Source organism: Hylobates moloch, unplaced genomic scaffold (assembly GCF_009828535.3).
Source record: "Hylobates moloch isolate HMO894 unplaced genomic scaffold, HMol_V3 SCAFFOLD_5, whole genome shotgun sequence".
Taxonomy (NCBI): Eukaryota; Metazoa; Chordata; class Mammalia; order Primates; family Hylobatidae; genus Hylobates; species Hylobates moloch.
In genome coordinates this window covers 111,055,120-111,070,904 of record NW_026652280.1, presented here as the reverse complement: position 1 = coordinate 111,070,904, position 15,785 = coordinate 111,055,120, and the positions used below count along the sequence as shown (strand labels likewise).

The window sequence follows — 15,785 nt, the reverse complement described above, 5'->3', positions numbered from 1 at the left end:
ACTTTGAAATGATAATCTTTTTATAGCAATAACTGTTGCTGCAGGGCTTGAGAAAAAAAAGTTCTCTTCCTTTGGGTTAAAGTCTTAAATGCTGAGCCCGTAGCCAGCAATCTTAAAGGCTACTCAGGTCCAGTTCATTCTATCTGGAGGAGTCACTTGGGAATTGAAAACACAAGAAAACTTTTTTTCTGGTCCATGAACAAACAAGAACGCTTAACTGAATTAGACACAAAACTAAGTATTTATGGTCGTCATCTTAACAGGTTTCAAATTTGATGAATTTATGTGTTTTTTGAAGAAAATATGCAGAATAAACAAGTCAATTATTCTCACTAAATACATTAAAATTTAAGGGTAATATTTTTATTATGACTTGCTCTCCTGATATAGCAAAATTTATTGTTATATAGTTACTGAAGGAGGCTCACTACTCCCCAATGATTTCACAAATTACAGCTTCAACCAGCTATAAAATAACCAAATCAGTTCTGATATAGCCATAAAATTAAGCCTGAAAAAATAGTGAAGTAAATCATCCCTTTAAAATCAAGTTGTTGAACAATATGTTCTGCATGATTCCATTTATGTCAGAAAAAATACATTTGTGTGAGTATATACATAGAAAAGGGTCTGGAAGAATATATACCAAACTATAAAGAATCTATATCAAAGTCAATAAGGGGCATAGACAAGGAGGGGAACTTTCACATTTTACTTTCTACATTCTTTCTTTTTGTTTTTTTTTTTTTGGAGACAGAGTCTCGCTCTGTGGCCCAGGCTGGAGTGCAGTGGCGTGATCGCGGCTCACTGCAAGCTCCACCTCCCGGGTTCACACCATTCTCCTGCCTCAGCCTCTGGAGTAGCTGGGACTACAGGCATCCGCCACCACGCCCAGCTAATTTTTTTGTATTTGGGGTTTCACTGTGTTAGCCAGGATGGTCTCGATCTCCTGACTTTGAGATCTGCCCGCCTCGGCCTCCCAAAGTGTTGGGATTACATGCGTGACTTTCTACATTTTTGTAACAGAATTATAGTCACTGTCACCTCCATCAAAAAATTAAAATTCAAAAATTAGGCCAGGCGCGGTGGCTCACGCCTGTAATCCCAGCACTTTGGGAGTCTGCAGCAGCAGATCACCTGAGGTCAGGAGTTTGAGAGCAGTCTGACTGGCCAACATGGTGAAACCCCATCTCTACTAAAAATACAAAAATTAGCCGGGCGTGGTGGAGGGCGCCTGTAATTCCAGCTACTCAGGAGGCTAAGGCAGGAGAATCACTTAAACCCAGGAGGCAGAGGTTGCAATGAGCCAAGATTGTGCCACTGCACTCCAGCCTGGGTAACAGAGCGAGACTCCATCTCAAAAATAAATAAAGTAATTAATTAATTAATTAAAGCAAACAAATATAAGCTACCTCCTGAAGTAGAAACCAGTATCTCTTCACCTTACGTTTACATAATACTTTACCCTAATGCATTTTATCTGCTGTTCTAAATCATGACTTACTTCAAATCAAATCTTAAGTGAAAATCAAGATTTCCTTTTGGGGGCATTATACAAAAAAGACTGTAAAATTTCATTCTCTGAAAGTCTTTTTAAAAAGGAATAGATTGTATCTGGCTGGGATAGGGTAGGTGTGATCTGACCTGCAGCAAATGATGGCTGCTCAGTTCTGCATCTCCTTTCCTCTCCCTGCTGAAAAGTGCCACCTAGCAAGGTCAATCAAGGTCACCAATGCAAAGAAGTAGTGGGCAAACACCACCCAGATTATCCAAGGTTCCTAAGGCCCAAAGCAGCACATGGGGTTGGGAAGCTGATGACCTTAGAGATTTCAAAATCACCTAACAATAACCCCACTTTCCCTAACCACAGGGCTAAGCGACCTAATGGGTCAAACATATGTGTGCTTTGGTCATCCGCAACCCAGGCCACTAGACTAATTTTGCTTTAGAACTGGACTATATCAAGTGTGAATGATCATACTGGTTATCATGTGGGAAAAAAGGTTTAATTACTCCCTAATTGTCTGGGAAACAAAAGATTTCAAAATACGGAGCTCCTGGGGGAAGGAGAGTTAATAAAATGGGTCCTTGAGAAGTGAAGTGGGAAGCCTGACTCATGCCATGGCACCAGCGATGCCACAGGTGTACCCAGTGCCCTGCCGAGAGCAGAGACAGTGTTCTCAGAGTTGCTATCAAAAATGAGGCAGCAGACTGCATTCTGAAGCATCAGACAATGGGGTCACATGCAAAAACAGAATTAAATACACAAAAATAGCACCAACTTAAGGCAAGCCTGGGCAAACTGCACTACATCAAAGAAAGAACACACAACTGGTATCAGATTTTTTTTTCTGTTTTAATAAAGAGAAGGCCTGGACATCTGAAAGTTGACAGGAAGCAGGCATCACTAATTTCTCCGAGTTCACAGTTTTGTTAGAATGCCTTTGCTCTGATTATGTTTTTTTTTTTTTTTTGAGATGGAGTTTTTGCTTTGTTTTGTTTTGTTTGCTTTTGTTGCCCTGGCTGGAGTGCAATCTCGGCTCACCGCAAACTCCGCCTCCCAGGTTCAAGAGATTCTCCTGCCTCAGCCTCCCAAGTAGCTAGGATTACAGGCACCCACTACCACGTCTGGCTAATTTTTTGTGTTTTTAGTAGAGATGGGGTTTCACCACGTCGGTCAGGCTGGTCTTGAACTCTTGACCTCAAGCGATCCACCCGCCTCGGCCTCCCAAAGTGCTGGAATTACAGGCGTGAGCCACCACGCCTGGCCTGATTATGTTTTGATGGATACACAGAAGCTCTTGCTTTGGTACAGAAACAGGCCCCCCTTTCACTTCGACCTCTGGGCCCCCCGCCTTCAGAAATGTCCGGTGCCATTCCTGGCTCCTCCTCTCAGTGGTCTTCCAGGATATCCACTCACAGCTTTCTGATGTCACCCACCTGTCTCTAGCCCAAATACCCAGTCCTCATGGCAACTGACTGCACCAATTTTTACAAATCTACACCCTTAGGGTTCCCGTCCCAGGACATTCAGGTTTCTCCACCCCTTTAGAAGTACCCCACGATTCCAACAGGATGTCACTCTCCTCTTACTTAAGAAAAAGGCCTAAAATTCCAGCCCTTCCAAAAGGCCTTTCCAGATTGACCACTCAGGAGTTACTCTGGCCTCCCCTTCACTCCTCCTGCTAAACTGAAAACAAGAACAGACTTGCCTGGCCTCTCTCCCCGAGTAGACACCTACCCTCAGTGAACACATCCTGTCAGTGTCCTCCTGTCCATTTGCAAATTGATTGACTGTTTGTTTCATTGCTGGCCTTGGATGACCTCTCGTAGAGGGCAGGGACGGGTGGTGTTTGGCAAAGCCTTGGTCGTCTGGATAATGGGAAAGGGGGTCTTCTGGTGAATTTAATTACAGGGTTAGGTGGAAACTTTGCTTCAACTCTCGTTATTAGAAAGCCTATTATAAAGCTTTTTAAAATACATCTGACCACTTTCCAGCCAGGGTAGAGTTAATATGACTTAATCTTTGATTTAGGATCTTGCAGTGCCCCAGGCTCACCATTCTCTTCTGCTACTATAATTATAGATGAGGAAGACATACAGACTGGGCTGACGACTGCTTGGAAGCTAATTTCTAGAACAAACCCTTGCTACCACATCTTGTGATTTTTGCCCTTCTGAAGGTGGAGTTCAAAAATAAAAACAAAAGCCCACTTAACTGAGGGTTCCAGTTAAGGGAGGTCTGCTGCCATGGTCTTTGTTAAGTGCCTGCCACCATGGCCCACAATTAGTCAGTTAATAAAGGGTTCTTGATGAGAGAATTTGGCAACATGTGGTTTTCCACAAATATAAGCTTGATTTTGATGAAACCACTCATTTCTTTGAAAATCAGGGGGGCATTCACACACAGGTGTTCTAAATTTCCTTAAAAGTAAAAACCAACCCTTTACAAGGAATAGCTGTGTTCACTTTGAAGCAGCAAAGAAGCAGGTGTCCACTCATGGCAAATGAGGAACTCCCCCTTTTTTTTTTTTTTTGAGACAGGGTCTCGCTCTTTTTTTGTGTGTGTGAGATGGGGGCCACCCAGGCTAGAGTGCAGTAGTGCAATTACAGTTCACTGCAGCCTTAACCTTCCGGGGTCAACCAATTCTTCCCACCTCAACTTCTGAAGCAGCTGAGACTACAGGTGTGTACCACCATGCCCGGCTAATGTTTTTGATTTTTAGTAAGATGAGGTCTTGTTATATTGCCCAGGCTCGTCTCAAACTCCTGAGCTCAAGTGATCCTCCTGCCTCAGCCTCCCAAAGTGCTAGGATTATTGGCATGAGCCACCATGCCCGGCCAGAAGCTAAAAATATTAATCAAGGAGTCATAACTAAGGCTGCACTGCACACCCGAAGCCAGGGATCACGAGAGGTCAGCAACTGGGACTGCTTCCTCCAGTTCCCAGGCCTGGGCTCAGCAGCAGTGGCCTGGGCTCTGGGGACTTATTTTAAGCCTAAATCCCAAACTCATTATAATTTAAACCGATTTTCTGTGTCCAGCATCATCCCACCTAAACTGGTCCTTAAAACCACTGACAGTCATTTCTCCAATCTGTAAAAGGCCTGCTGAGGCCTTTGCATTATCAGGACTTAATTGGGAGTAGAATGCCCTCCCCATCCAAATCCTGACCATTTCTGAACACTCAGCCCATGTCCTCTTCCTGAGTGTCTTCCCCAACAACAACCGCCTAAACTGAACTTTACTTTGATCTCTGTAGGAGACTGTAGATAGAGATGGGGGTCTCACTATGCTGCCTAGCTGGTCTTGAACTCCTGAGCTCAAGTGATCTCCCTGCTTCTGCCTCCCAAAGTGCTAGGATTACAGGAGTGAGCCACCACACCTGGCCTATGTATGCTTTTTTTTTTTTTTTTTTGAGACAGAGTCTTCTCTGTGGCCCAGTCTGCAGTAAAGTGGCGCAATCTCAGCTCATGGCAACCTCCAGGTTCAAGAGATTTTCCTGCCTCAGCCTTCCGAGGAGCTGGGATTACAGGCACGCACCACCATGCCCAGCTAATTGGCCAGGCTGGTCTCAAACTCCTGACCTCAGGTGATCCACCCACCTTGGCCTCCCAAAGCGCTGGGATTACAGGCGTAAGCCACCACACCTGGCCACGTATGCATTTTAAAATGTTATGCTCAGAAGGGGTCTATAGGCTTCACCAGACTGCCAAAAGGATCCATGACAAAAAAAGGGTTAAGAAGCTCTACAATCAGACAAATGTGAATTCAAATTCAGATTCTGCCAAATTCCAGCTCTTTTCCTTTGAACATAATTGTGTTCAAGGGAAAAGTGTCATGAATTTCCTTATCTTGATCAAGGAAGCCAACACAGAAACAACACCTACCTTGTGAAACCATTCACTCATCAGAAAATTAACTGAGCCAGGTGTGGTGGCTGACACCTGTAATCCCAGCATTTTGGGAGGCCAAGGCAGGCGGATCACGAGGTCAGGAGTTTGAGACCAGTCTGGCCAACATAGTGAAGCCCCATCTGTACTAAAAATACAAAAAATTAGCCAGGTGTGGTGGTGTGTGCCTGTAACCCCAGCTACTCGGGAGGCTGAGGCAGGAGAATCGTGTGAATCCAGGAGGTGGAGGTTACTATGAGCCAAGATCGTGCCACTGCACTCCAGCCTGGGCAACAGTGTGAGACTCCATCTCAAAAAAATAAAAAATAAAATATCTGAACACCTGTTTACTTTGCAAGGCACAAGGCTGAGTTCTGGGACTACAGTAACAAACATGACAGAGATGGTCTTTAAGAACTTTATACAGAAGGTCATGCTATGTAAAGTGTTTAGCACAGTGACTGGCACATAACCACTCTATAAACACTTCAATACTCACTGATAAAACCACAACATGTAGTGTTTAATTATATGCTGATTTAGGTTGCTTCCTACGAAACAAACGTTGGTTCATCTAACTCATGCCTTCCTAACAAGCCTTCTTAGAGGCCAGAGGCTCGGCTTCAGAGTCAAAAGCAATAGCTTATTAGAAGAAAGAACACAGGATTTGGAACCAAATGGTCCTGGCTTCAAAACCCTACTCTGCCACTTTTTAGCTTTGTGACTGTGGCAGAGACGGGCAGCTGTCCCCCAAAATCTGTTCTCTCCTTTCCCTACAGTCACAGAATCCCAAGTTTTTCTCAGGACACATGGACCCTCAGGATAAGCGTATTTTCCAGCCGCCTTTGCAGCTAAGTATGGTCACATGACTAGGTTCTAGCCAATGAGAATGTTAGTGGAAGTGATGTATATAACTTCCAGGACGTATCCTTACATTAAGAGGTCCTACCCTTCACTAGCCTTTTCTTCCTTCCTGATGGCTGGGGCTGGAAGAGTCATCTTGGACCATGAAATCATCTTGGGAATACAGAGCATGCACATGGAGCAAGACAGCAGGAGCTTGGAGCCCTAACACTGTCAGCAATCTATCTTAGGCAAGTGACTTTTTTTTTTTTTTTTTTAGACAGAGTTTTGCTCTTGTTGCCCAGGCTGGAGTGCAACGGTGCGATCTCGGCTCACTGCAACCTCTGCCTCCTGGGTTCAAACGATTTTCCCGCCTCAGCCTCCCGAGTAGCTGGGATTACAGGAATACGCCACCATGCCCGGCTAATTTTTGTATTTTTAGTAGAGACGGGGTTTCACCATGTTGGCCGGGCTGGTCTCAAACTCCTGACCTCAGGTGATCCACCCGCCTCAGCCTCCCAAAGTGCTGGGATTACAAGCATGAGCCACCATGCCCAGCTTAGGCAAGTTACTTAACCTCCCTAAGCTTCAATCTCCCCATCTATAAAAATGTGATAATGCAAGGTATCTATCTTACAGGGTTGGTTTTTTTTTTTTTTTTTTTGAGACGGAGTCTTGCTCTGTCACCCAGGCTGGACTGAATGATATAGTTGGGTCACAGTAAGGGCTAGAGTTAGGAGAGCTGGTATTACTGCCATTATGGAAGTACGAGCAGTCTTGCTGCCATGAAAACTGTAGAAGATGGCAACATCTTAACACAGCCCTGGGTACCTGGAGGTAGCTCAATGATTCTCACAGTTGAAAGGCATCCTAGTAGTCCAAGTCCTCCTGACAAGAATTTCCTTCTCCTGCACCCTTGTCAAATGGTCCCCAGGAAAAGGAAGTGCACTACCTCTGGGACAACTATTAGGACAGTGGTGTTTGTTCATCCATAAATCACAATCTTCATCCCCTTCTTTCAGAACCCTTTTCCTGATTGCTCCAAACCATCTCACTTTTCTCTGCCTCCTCTTTCTCTTCTGCCTTTGAACACTCCAACCCTGCCTCTGAGGTCACACCCATCAGTACTTCAAAGTTTCTTTCAATCCCTTTCAGAAGCCTTTTCTAACTAACTGGGAAGTAAGAGATGGCTTCCTCAGCCTTACCGTATTCAAAGAGACTTCCCAAACTCTACAAATGAACTTCTCTCCCTCTGGAGCAGATCACAAATGATCATTTGCCATCTACAGGTTCTCAGATGTCCCAATCTCCTACATTTTTCATTGCTAACACCTTTAAAGCTATTTAATCTTGTTTGCAACATCAGCACTGGTCTGGGACGTATATAACTCTTCCCGGCTATGCAAAATCAAAATGTGCTGTATGTGTCTAAAGCTTATATTCATCTTTCCTGAGAATTCCCTTCCTGTTCTTACAGACACAAATCCTATGCTCTCTTTACCACATTGCTGTCATCTTCCCATGTCATTGGCACTCATGCAGGCTGCTCCCAGACAGAGGCACATTTCCAGTCACCCTTCCCTTCCTACCACTGTACCAGCCTCTACTCTCTCTCTAATCTTCTGCCCCTCTGGCTACATCTATCCTCAAGTAGAGACTTTACTACCCTCATGGCTCAACCAGGGCCAGGCTTAAGTGGCTTTGTAATTGGAACCAAGGGTTGTGGTGGCAGAGCCATGCACCCTTATTGGGTGAGGCACTTAGGGTTAGGACAGAAGGAAACAACGCATAGAGGTCAAAGGGGCAGGTACAAAGACAAAGGGTAGGACAAAGACATAAGCAGGAATCAGCATCCCAACAGACAGAAAAAGAGGAATCTGATTCCAATCCCAGACACTGGCAAAGGACAGGTGCAGAAAAGCACAGGTCTGTGATGTTGAGGGAGATGAAAGTGTCTCCAAGATTTACCCTGTGTACCCCTCACATACTGTCCAGGGTTTTCTAACTAAAATTGCCATTTCTAGAGGCTGGTACCTGCATCGGTCTCACTTTCAGAGCACTTGGCCTTATCCAACTTTTATAAACAAAATTTTATTCCAGGCATGTGACCTACATGGGCTTAAAACCTTGGGATTCTTCGCTGTTTTAAATTCATACTACACATTAATTCACATTACGCAGCAAGAATGCTGACACATGAACCAGACCACATCAGAAGACAAGCAGGAAATAAGACCCCAACATGAGTTTTGCTCCCTCCCCAAATGCCTTCTACCTCTCCCAGATTAGGAAAGTAGTAGCCAGGCCTCCCTCTTGCCATACTGAGAGCCATCAGGTGAAGCTCCATCATTTGGAGCCATCATTTGGAGCTCCACCAGTGGGGCTCCAAATCAGGCAGAGATCCACATGCATGCCTACAGTTCCAAACCTTCCCACTTCAGCCTGCATCTGGGTGTCTGCCACTGTGCCCCTGTAAAGCCACCTTGATGCTCACTTTCCTCCATGGCACCTGTTTACATATGAAGATGACGGTGGAGGGAAAATGACAGCACCTGCCAGGTGCCAGGGCCTGAGCTCCACTCCATAGAGTGGCCCAGAGAGTGAACAGCAGGGGGACCAGCATGCAGCCTTACATTACTTGAGCAGCCAGAAGAAACAAAAGGCACAAATGTCACATTGCCTTGTTTTCCCACTGATGGTTACTTCTCCTGCCCTGGGCCCCACCCTGCCACTCAGCCCTCTTTCCCGCCTTAGCCACACACCCCACCCCATATCCAAACCTCCCCAAGGGCTTTCCTTGTTTGTGTCCTGTTGAATCCACATGAATCACTAATTGCTGATTTAAACCCAGACACTAAGCGAATGACACATACAGTACAACAAATACAGATCCAATACAAAGAGACCGGCAAATGAAGGGCTCCCTGCCTTCTTGACTCTGCCTGAGCATACAGGTGACATGGAGCCACTGCCTGTATCCCAGCTCACAGCTGAACAGAAGACTAACTAAACTCACTGCCAGCAGGGTGTCTGCATGCGTTGGGTGGTAGGGCACTGGCGCTAGTGAACTCACCCACTGGTTCTCTACTGAACCACGCATGGAATTACCTGAGATAGCTCAAAGGCTGAGACCTGGGTCCCACCCCCCAAACAAGTTTGGTTTCACTGATCTGGGGTTGTTGCCTGAAATCAGAATTTTTAAAAGCCTCCCCAGTGATTCCAACATGCACACGAGAGAGTTTGAGAACTACTGACTGAACAAATCTATTATGAGTTTCAGACATTATTTAAGGCAGTCAAGGCATTTAGGACACCTTATATCCTTTAGTTGTCACACCTTCCCTTGTTTTATTGTTTCTGTTTTATTGACATTCAGATGTCAGTCATGGTGAAGCTGGGATAGGAACTCACGTCCTCTAATTCTAAAGTCCATTCTCTTCCCACACACCTGTTAACTACTGCAAGGATGTAGACAATGCATGGAAGCAATCTCCACTGCCGACAGATCACCCTAAGTTTCCCTACGTGCAAGACACCTAGATTTGGAGATGTGAACCCTGTAGGCAACAATCATAATCCCTTCTGAATGCAGAGGATCCAGCCTTACAGAGAGGGCAGGGGGTATGCTCATGTATGAGGTCTGAGATGGGGAAAGAGAATGGCACCAAATCCTGGCGATGAAGTTTATCCTAGACCTGAGATGTGTTCTAAGATAGCATGCTGAAGACAGTGCTCAATGGCATAAAAAGAATAGGCAATTGTTGAGCAGAGGGGCCTCTTCACTGGGGTGGGGATCCTTAAGAGGGGTGTCAAAGGTTCACCTCTCAGGGCCATAGTTTCTTCTTCCCACTCCAGGCATTCTGATTTGTGGGAGCACAAAAGCCAATCCTAAAACCTCCCCTACCAGGCAGCTTCCTTTTCTTCAGGCTTTCTTTCTCCCAGAACTATGATCTAAGCTTCCTTGGTGAGGAGACACAGGACTAGTGCCCTCACATTTTTAGCCTTCAGACCACTCGGATAGGCAAAGCATCCCTTCAACCCCCATCCCACTTACTTCCATTTCCACCTCAAAAAAGGCACCATCATTATCACCCAAACCAACTTTCAAGACAGAGGGGAATTATGTTCCCACTCCCAGTTAGGAATCAATGCAGCCCAACAAAGAAGTGAAAACACCAGAGCATCCATGTTTGTCATGCTACAAGACAGCAGCCCACCAGCCATGTGAAGTCCCTAAACCACAGATGTGCAAATGCAGGACCTCATCCCAGGGCCCAAGACAGACACTTTAAGAACAGCAAATGTTCCTTCTCATAGACAACAAAAGATATTCCACCGTTGCTCTTGGGTCAGAAACGGGCCTCTTCGTACTCTACTCCAACCTGTGACACACACCGACCGCCTCCTGGTGTCCCCCAAACCCTAGTGTTGATGAAAAAGAACCACAAGAAATTACAGGAACCAAGAGCAGGTTAAACTTTCACATCGATTGCACTGATAAGCAGAGCCACTTACCCAGCACAGCCAGACAGCTCAGCACCGGGAAAAAGCACTTCATGTCGGCAGCCTCCAGGAGACACAACACAAGGCGCTTCCTCTTCTCTCAGCTCCTAATCTCTCATTTCTGGCAATCCACTTATAGCTCCAGAGAACAGTTTTGGAAATAGAACTTAACTCGGAAAATGGGAACAGATAAAAAAGAAGAGATCAGAAGGAGGGAGTTGGGGGGGAAGGGGAGGAGTGGAGGCAAGTGTGAAAACTCCCCTATGCTACAGGAAGGGTCCACAACAATTCCGAAGGCGCTCCCGGCTCCTGCCACATCGTGTGCCGTGCAGTTTCCGCTGAAATTGCAGACTGTAGTGGATTAATCCTCCAGGAGCAGGGAAAAAAGAGTCTGAGAAAATCCTTTCATCCACTGATTATACAGAAATGTCCTTCGCTTCCCAGTGAAGGTGTCTGTGATCTCCCTCATTCGGCTTCCCCAGAGAGAACAGGGCAGGTTTCGTCAAAACCTTTGACGGCCAAATCACCCTGCCTGGCATCAACCGTTTGGGTTTCTTCACCAAAAAGTCCGTTTCCATCCATGGTGGTAGGTCACGGAGGCGCCACCTGCCCCATGCCTGCCTAGGGCACACGAAGCAAGTTGGCGTTCGGCAGCCCTGAAGCGGTCCCCCAGCGCGAGCAGATTTCTAAAACAAACACAACAGAGATTTTTATCAAAGGCAAAGCTGCAAAACCCACTGGGGCTGAGCGCTGAGCTGGTCCGGACACCTGGGTCCGGTTCCTGGACCAGGACAGTCAACCTCTGCATTCTGACCTTGGGCACGTCGCTGTCTTTCCCTCCGCCTCAGTTTCCCTGCCCAGAGCAGGGCAACAGTGGGAAGCCCTGAAATACTTTCACCAAATGCTTCACTCCTGGGAATTCCCGTCACCTCCTACCGAGCCCGGGCGCCGCAGGTAGCCCCACCCTCCGCCAGGGCAAATCGGGAAGAGGCTCCGCGGTGGGCCCGCGACTCCCGGCCCCCGCCCCAACCGTGGGAGCTCTGCGCGCGACGCGTCCCAGGTGGCCCTGCTATTGTTTTACCTTCCAGGGTGTTTATTTCTCGCTGATTGGAGAGAAAAGAGAAGGGAAGAAGGGAGTCCGGAGCTCCGCTTTCAGCTGCCGGAGGGCGCTCGCCGCGCGCCCGCCCAGCCAGGGGAGGGGTCTCGGGCCCGACCCCGAGCGGAGCCGGCGCGGGCCCGCTCCCCTCTCCCCGCTCCCCGCCTCCCTCCCCGGGGCCCCCTCCCAGCGCCGCCCGCACCCCCGCCGAGCCTGACCTCGCCCTTGGCCCTCTCCCTCCGCGCGCGTCGGTCAGTCGGTCAGTTCGTCAGTCCGTCCAGGCGCACGCCTCAGGGGACGCGCCGCTTCCTCTTCTCCCGCAACCGCACCAGCAGCCGCGCTGCGGCCCCTCCCGAGTCCCCGCCCCTCCAGCTCCGGCCCGGCCCGCTGCACTCGGCTAGGCGAGCGCGGGGCCAGGGCGGCGGCCTCGGAGAGCGGCCCGGCCCCGCCCCCGGCCCCGCCCCTGGAGACGCGAGTCCCGGTCCCCGGCCTGGCGGGGCCATGCGGGTGGACGTGGGCATCGGAGGACCTGGGCAGGGCTGGCGTGTGGGCCAAGCAGCCCGGAAAGTTAATGAGGGCTTCACACCCAGACTATGGGGCCGCCGGCGAGATGTACAGGCCCTTCCCAAAGCCCAGCCGGTGACCCATAACCTGGGAAGCCGGCGGCGCAGAAGCTCGTCCTTCCTCCTGGAAACAAAAACAAAGCCCTTTGCTGGAGACTTTAATCTGTTCATGAAGTGGAACCCCATATTGCACTTCACTCTTGGATAGAATTTGGAATCTGGAAACAGCCTGGGCTCTAACGCCGGTTCCTCCACTTCCTAGCTGTGGCCCTTGGCCAAGTTACTTAACCTCTCTGTGCCTCAATTTCCCCATCTGCTATGTGGAGGAAATAACCCTTACTTAAGAGGGTTATGGGAGAAATCTGTGACATACTTGTAAAGCACTTAGAATGGTGCCTGATACATCATAAGTGGTCAGTAAATATAAGCTAGTATTATTTTATTACCAACCGCCCTGTAAAGCAAGTGCTTTTTCGTTTTCTCACTACTTACCCAACACACACAACCTGCTGGGTAGACACCGTCACGAGGCGACCAAAGCAGAATAGACCACCCTCCCCTCATGCAACTTGCAGTCTAGTGGGGACACAGACCGTAAAATAGACATGACAAGAAAAGTACAGTGTTGAGGAAGCAAATGCAGAGACCCCAACCCTGTGTTATTGGGGGAGGGGCGAGGAGGAGGGAGCTTTGGTCGGGGTAGGTTCCAGGCTTCTCAGAGGAAAGGAAAACTCGGTTGAATGCCAAAGACCAGAAGGCAGCAGCAGAGGAGGAGACAGAGGGGAGGTAAGGAATCGCAGACTGAAGAAACAGCACCTCTGCAGGCCCAGAAAGGAGCCCAGTTAGAGGACCAGGACGGTCTTCTGGGCCCAAACTTGACTGTAGGAGAGAAGTGACAAGAAATGAGCTGAGAAGAAATCGAGTGCCAGAACCTAGAGGGCATTGTATGGTGTGTTAAGGGGTTGGGACCATAGGGAAGCCACTGAAGGTGTTGAGTAAGGGACTATGGTTATCAGATATACGTTTTATTTTTCATTTTATTTTAAGAAACAGGTTCTTACTCTGTGACCCAGGCTGGAATGCAGTGGTGCAATCTTGGCTCACTGCAACCTCCGCCTCCTGGGTTCAAGTGATTCTCCCGCCTCAGCCTCCTGAGTCACTGGGACTACAGGCGTGCACCACCACACCCGGCTAATTTTTGTACTTTTAGTAGAGACAGTGTTTCACCATGTTGGCCAGCCTGGTGTTGAACTCCTGACCTGGTGATCTGCCCGCCTCAGCCTCCCAAAGTGCGGAGATTACAGGCATGAGCCACTGTGCCCAGCCAGGAATCTTTCCTTGTGTGTTAATTATTACCTCTTTCCCAGAGACACCCGTGACTCTGGCAGCTCTCAGTTCCCATCTGCTAGACTCCTTCATTTATTTATTGAGCATCTACTACGTGTCAAGAAAAGTCTCTGCCCTCATGAAGCTTACATTCTAGTGGGAAACACAGACAATGAAACAAGTATATAATATAATGTAACGTGTTCTGAAGAAAAGTAGAGTAAAGAAATGTGTGGGCGGGCACAGTGGCTCATGCATGTAATCCCAGCACCTTGGGAGGCCAAGGCAGGTGGATCACTTGAGGTCAGGAGTTCGAGACCAGCCTGGCCAACATGGCGAAACCCTGTCTCTACAAAAAAATACAAAAATTAGCCAGCCATGGTGGTGCACACTTGTGGTCCCAGCTACTTGGGAGGCTGAGGCATGAGAATCGCTTGCACCTGGGAGGCAGAGGTTGCAACGAGCTGAGATCACACCACTGCAGTCCAGCCTGGGCAACAGAGCAAGAGTATCTCCAAAACAAACAAACAAACAAACAAATAAAAAACAGAAAAGAAAAGAAATAGTGTGTATGTTTGGGGGTTCCAGTGGGAAGAAGGACTCTTTGCTAGGTGAGGTGGTCCGAAAAGACCCCTCAGAGGAAGTGACATCTGAGCAGAGACCCGATTACAGGGAGTGTGTGAGCGCTGGACATTTCTGGAATAAGAACATTCCAAGTGCAGGGAACAGCAAGTACAAAGCCCCATAACATGTTCAGAAAATTAAAGGTGTGTTAGTGTGTCTGAAATGGCATAAAACAGAAGGAGAAGGAAGAATATGATCAGAGAGGTCAAAGAGGCCAAATCTAGTAGGACCTTCTAACCTGAGGAGCTTGGGTCACTCTGGCTGCTGGGTAAGAGCATCAGATGGTAGGGGTGGACAAGGGACACTAAATGGGAGGTTCGTTCCATTGCACAGGTGAGAGATGATCACGGCTTAAACTAGGGTGGTGCTGATGCAGGTTGTGGAAGTGGGTGGAGTCTGAAAGCATTTAGAAAGCAGAGTCAATGAAATTCTCTGAAGAACTGAATATGGAGGGGGAGAGAAAGAGAAGAGTCAAGGAATCTTTCAGAAGGGCCATCTCAGCCTGCTTTGGAATTCTCTGACCCCCACCAAGGTGCTCTAACTCTTCCCAAGACTGCACTTTCTGAGGCCTCTGCCTAGGCCTTCATCCTTGAACCCCTATACTCAATTATCCCTTCTCTATTACTCGTTCTTTCAATCTCAACCTGCCCCTCTTCATACTACTTGGCCCCTTGCATCCTTCTGGATGATCTTTCAACCCTTGACTTCCATCACCACCCAGATGTGTTATGGCTGATTCCCAGCATGGCATTCTTTCTAATTTCCACATCTATGATATGCAAAGAACTGTGCAAAGTGTCGGACGGGGAGACAAAAGTATAATTTAAAAGAATGCCTCTGCCCTCCAGACATAGAAACAATTAAATGAAATAAGTCCTGAACAGTGATGTGATGGTGGCCCCTTCAGGAGCTCATCAGCAGGCAGAGAAGTGAATTGGAGGCTGGGCACGGTAGCTCACCCCTATAATCCCAGCACTTTGGGTAGCTGGGGTGGGCAGATCACCTGAGGTCAGGAGTTCAAGACCAGCCTGACCAACATGGAGAAACCCTGTCTCTGCTAAAAATACAAAAAATTAGCCAGCCATGGTGGTGCATGCCTGTAATCCCAGCTACTCAGGAGGCTGAGGCAGGAGAGTCTCTTGAACCCGGGAGGAAGAGGTTGCAGTGAGCCAAGATCATGCCATTGTACTCCAGCCTGGGCAACAAGAGCGAAACTCTATCAGAGAGAAAGAGAGAAAGAAAGGAAGAAAGGAAGGGAGGGAGGGAGGAAGAAAGGAAGGGAGGGAGGGAGGGAAGGAAGGAAGGAAGGAAGGAAGGAAGGAAGGAAGGAAGGAAGGAAGGAAGGAAAGAAAGAAAGAAAGAAAAAAAGAAAGAAAGAAAGAAAGAAAGAAAGAAAGAAAGAAAGAAAGAAAGAAAGAAAGAAAAAAGAAGAAAGAA

General features: G+C 47.8%; 1 protein-coding gene across 3 annotated transcripts in view; it reads right to left on the bottom strand.

The window, feature by feature from the left end:
- The window catches only part of IGSF3 (immunoglobulin superfamily member 3), a 92,894-nt gene extending 80,695 nt beyond the window's left edge, over positions 1–12,199 (bottom strand). The window contains exons 1-2 of one of the 3 annotated variants that reach the window (XM_058439423.1): positions 12,054–12,199; positions 10,752–11,425 (exon numbers count right to left, since the gene is read on the bottom strand). In XM_058439423.1, coding sequence (XP_058295406.1) covers positions 10,752–10,794 — 43 coding nt within the window. In that variant the 5' untranslated portion in view covers positions 10,795–11,425; positions 12,054–12,199. The remainder of the gene's footprint in view (positions 1–10,751; positions 11,426–12,053) is intronic. The other 2 variants (XM_032154884.2, XM_058439424.1) reach the window with 2 other exon arrangements.
- Between the last annotated feature and the right edge of the window lie 3,586 nt (positions 12,200–15,785).